We start from the raw sequence: 4,280 nt of genomic DNA on the forward strand, positions 1-4,280 counted from the left end.
TCCTCCTAATCGTCGGCGTCCTCCTGGTCATCGGCATCCTTCTGATCGGCGTCCTCCTGATCGTCGGCGTCCTCCTAATCGTCGGCGTCCTCCTGATCGTCGGCGTCCTCCTGATCGTCGGCATCCTTCTGATCGGCGTCCTCCTCATCGTCAGCATCCTCCCCCGGTCCGCGCGGTTGTCCACGGAGGCGTGGTCCACCTGCCCCCGCCGCACAGCCTGCTCTCGTTGTGTGGCCGTGGAGGCGGTGGCCGCGGCGGCCGGCCCCCGCACCTCCGCGCCATCGCCGTAGTGCCGCTGACGCCGGCCGGCCGGTCGGTATGGAGATTTTCGTCTTGTCGATGCATTCCCTCCCCCCCCCCCTCCCCGGCCGGTGCGCGGTGGTGCTCCAGTTGTGCTGAGCACGCCTGAAATAAAGCTATGCGCGCACGTTGCATAATGTGGAAAGGGGGGGGGGTAGGGGCCACACCTCCGCGAAGAAGTCAATGCCTTCGCGTCAGCCGAGCACGCACATGGTTCGTCAGCGAAACCGATTCATCTACTTCTTCCCGTGATTTAATTTTGTTTTTTGCACAATTTTTTATTTTTGCAGAGCCGTACGCGACCGAGTGCTGCTCGCCGGACGGCTCCGTGGCCCTGCCGCCCGAGCGCGCCCCGGGCGTCTGCTACCCCATCCTCATCCCCAGGAACGACCCCGTGTTCGCGCCGCACCGCCAGGGCTGCATGAACTTCGTGCGCTCCACGACGGACGCAATGCAGGGCTGCGGCTCCGGCTACGAGCCCGCCGAGCAGGTCCGGCAAAACTCTATACACTCCGAAAAAAACCAGATATTTTTCAAAAACAAACAAACAAAATTTTGAAAACCACTACAAAAAAGATGTCTAACTAGATTTTTTTAAAAAAAATTAGCGTGTCTATTTTGTTGAGCTCTCTTACTGACTAAAACACTATTTTGGCTGGCAGCTGTCTACCGTGACCTCGTACCTGGACCTGTCGCTGGTGTACGGCTCCAGCCAGGCGCTGTCCGACATGCTGCGCGAGTTCCGCGGCGGCCGCATGGTCGTCGAGGTGCGCCGCGGCCGCGAGTACCCGCCCGCCAACCCCAACCGCACCGAGGTCTGCGACGGCGAGGGCCCCGGCGAGGCCTGCTACCTGGCCGGTGAGTGGTGCAAGCGTGCTCAGCAGGCATCAGGGAAACGAAAAATAAATTACCACCACTCACGCGAGTGTCCGATCCGCAGGCGACGTCCGCGTCAACCAGAACCCGCAGCTGACGCTGCTGCAGGTGATGCTCCTCCGTGAGCACAACCGCGTCGCCGGCATCCTGGCGCACCTCAACCCGCACTGGGACGACGAGACGCTCTTCCAGGAGGCGCGCCGCATCTGCATCGCCCAGTACCAGTTCATCTCGTACCACGAGTGGCTGCCGCTGTTCCTCGGCGGCGACAACCTGCGCCGCCACGGCATCCTGTACAAGGCGCAGGGCCACATCAACGACTACCGCGAGGAGGTCGAGCCCAGCGTGCTGCAGGGCCACGCCACCGCCGCCTTCAGATACTTCCACTCGCTCATCGCCGGCCAGCTCGAGTAGGTCCACGGCATGGACACAGCAAAATTATTAGCAGATGACATTTTTGTTTAAATCCTTTCTATCTTCTTGTTGAGAAAATAGTTTTTTTGGAAGAGTGTAACACTTTTTCTTGCGCGTCTCGTCTCTACAGCCTAGTGCAGGAACACCGCAACTCGTACGGCGCGCTGAGGTTCAGCGACACGCTCAACCGGCCCGCCGTCCTGGAGCAGGGCGACGGCCTCGACGACCTGGGCCGCGGGCTGACGACGCAGCCGGAGCAGGCCTCGGACCAGTGGTTCACCAGCGAGATCACCGACTTCCTGTTCCGCTCCGGCCGGCCCTTCGGCCTCGACCTGCGCGCCATCGACGTGCAGCGCGGCCGCGACCACGGCCTCGCCTCCTACAACGACTACAGGCAGTTCTGCGGCCTCAAGCGGGCGCACTCGTTCCACGACTTCCAGGACCAGATCAGCCCCGAGGTAAAAGATAAAAGGCTAAAAAAAACCATCAAATCTTCATAGATGATAACTATTTTTTCTAAACAACTTGCTCTTGCAGAACATCGAGAAGCTGGCCTCGCTGTACCCGCACCCCGACGACGTCGACTTCACGGTGGGAGGCTCGCTGGAGCGCCACGTCCCGGGCACCGAGGCCGGGCCCACCTTCAACTGCCTGCTCATGGAGCAGTTCTACCGCACCAGGGTCGGCGACAGGTACTTCTTCGAGAGCGGAAACAGCCCGTACCCCTTCACGCCAGGTGGGTGATCGCTCAACCTCTCATCGAGCAGAGTCAGTGACCTAATCAGGACACATTTTGGAATGGAGCTTGGTGCTGCTTTATGTGCCCGGTTTGGTTTACGATCTAATCACGTGCGTATGGTCCTCTCCCCTGCGTCTCGCAGAGCAACTGGACGAGATCCGAAAGTACAGCCTGGCCCGCCTCATCTGCGAGAACTCGGACAACATCCAGGCCATGCAGCCGCAGGCGCTCAACTTCCCCGCCCACGAGTGAGTATCCCTCGGCCGCGTCAGACCCCGTGCGGGTGGGCAACCTCTCTCGCGCGTCTAGGCTAGGCTAGGAGCGGCGGGTCGCCTAGGCGCGTGCCAGGTGGGCCACCCCTCGCGCGCGCCTAGGCTAGATGTGGACGTCGCCTAGGCGCCTGCCAGGTGAGCAACCCATCGCGCGCGCCTAGAACGACACCACTGGCGGCGCCGTGGGGGTAGACAGCCAATCGGGCGCGGCGGATTCAAACGGCAGCCTCAGCGACTCCGCCGCGCCTACTTTGGTCGTTATTCACACCTCGAAGGTGTTTTTTTTTTATCCTACATTTTTTATGCCTCCAGCAATTTTGTGATTCCCCACACCGTGCGTTTTTCTTTTGAATATTTTCGCAGCAATCCTCTGACGCCCTGCGACCAGCTGCCGTCACCCGACTACCGGGCGTGGCAGGAGGCGGGCCCGGCGCCGCACTACTCGTCGTACTTGGGCAGAAAGTGAGCGCCGAGTCGAGTGTCACCTCTCGCACCCAGCGGGGAAATAAATCAGGGGGAAATGAAATGAATGCGCGTGTCTTTAGTGCGGGAGGTGAGTTAGGAAAGGGGGTGTTTTTCGTCATGTTCGATGCCATTATTTTACTCCTTGCTGTTGGTGAAATTAAAAGTTGGACTGTTGCGGCAGATGGGCTTTACCCAACTGTGTGCGCCTTGTTGCAAAACTTTGTCAATTCGAGTTGAAAAAATGCGAAAATGGGTATTTATTTCTTGCTGTAGGATTTGATTTCCGTTGCACTGAGCGAATGTTACAAAACAAGACAAAGTTGAACGCAGGGCGTTGTAAATAATGTAATGTAAATTATATGAAAGCCATTTTTATGTTAAATATTCTTGATTAGACGTTTAAGACATTTTTTACCATTTCATCCATCATCAAATCAATACCTCTTCATTATACGACGAACTTCAAAAGATTTGCCTTTCTTTATCTTACAATCTGGATACTATTCATTGTAAGACCAGGGCGGTAAGTCTCTTGAAGTTCCAACGTGATTTTGGTGGATTATCGAGTTACCAGAGTGCGCTTATCACCTCTCTCTCCGTCGTGTATGTATATTTGAACTTCATTTATATCGCCAGTTTAAGACAAATTTTTACTCAAATTTCACGATCTAACTATAACTATTTCTCTATGTCTATATCGAGTGTAGCTATGGTGCACCTAAAAATCTCCCCATTGAACCATATGCGTCTTGACTCTGTAAATCTTGCGTTTCGGCGCAAGGTGTATACTGTATATTTTTGTCGTAAATAAATCATATTTTATTACGTATTGCTGTGTGGGTGCGTGGCTGTCTCCTACCTACCAATAATCATCGCTATAAAGCTCCCGCGTGTATCATCGATTGGCCCTAATCGTTTTGCAAGGAAGTCTCTCGCGCACTAAACACAAGCCAAAACAAGCCAGACAGATAAACAAATTAAAGGAGAGAAATAAAAAGTGACGTGTACGAATGTAACTCACATGGGATACGTGGCGCTCACGTGGCTCAAAACGTCTCCCCGGAGCTCCCTCGTTTGATCCCACGACGCCCGGAGAAAGAAAACATCCTCCGCGCGGCGCTAATCCCCTCCGCGTCACGTGCGCGCCGAGGAGGAGAGGTCAGGCGGTGACGACTTGACCCGGCCGTCCCAAATCTGAGGCGCGAGCCCCCCCC

At 56.0% G+C, this 4,280-nt stretch overlaps 1 protein-coding gene across 1 annotated transcript in view; it reads left to right on the forward strand.

Annotated features, from left to right (window-relative positions):
• LOC113206727 (peroxidase) overlaps positions 1-3,895 on the forward strand; it is a gene marked incomplete at its 5' end in the record, with an annotated part of 6,377 nt that extends 2,482 nt beyond the window's left edge. The window contains 7 exons of the mRNA XM_052271163.1: positions 591-790; positions 963-1,158; positions 1,241-1,586; positions 1,721-2,048; positions 2,128-2,326; positions 2,472-2,577; positions 2,965-3,895. Of these exons, the coding sequence (XP_052127123.1) occupies positions 591-790; positions 963-1,158; positions 1,241-1,586; positions 1,721-2,048; positions 2,128-2,326; positions 2,472-2,577; positions 2,965-3,067 (1,478 nt within the window). The remainder of the gene's footprint in view (positions 1-590; positions 791-962; positions 1,159-1,240; positions 1,587-1,720; positions 2,049-2,127; positions 2,327-2,471; positions 2,578-2,964) is intronic.
• Positions 3,896-4,280: the final 385 nt, after the last annotated feature.

Source organism: Frankliniella occidentalis, unplaced genomic scaffold, assembly GCF_000697945.3.
Source record: "Frankliniella occidentalis isolate FOCC.00 unplaced genomic scaffold, Focc_3.1 Scaffold151, whole genome shotgun sequence".
Taxonomy (NCBI): Eukaryota; Metazoa; Arthropoda; class Insecta; order Thysanoptera; family Thripidae; genus Frankliniella; species Frankliniella occidentalis.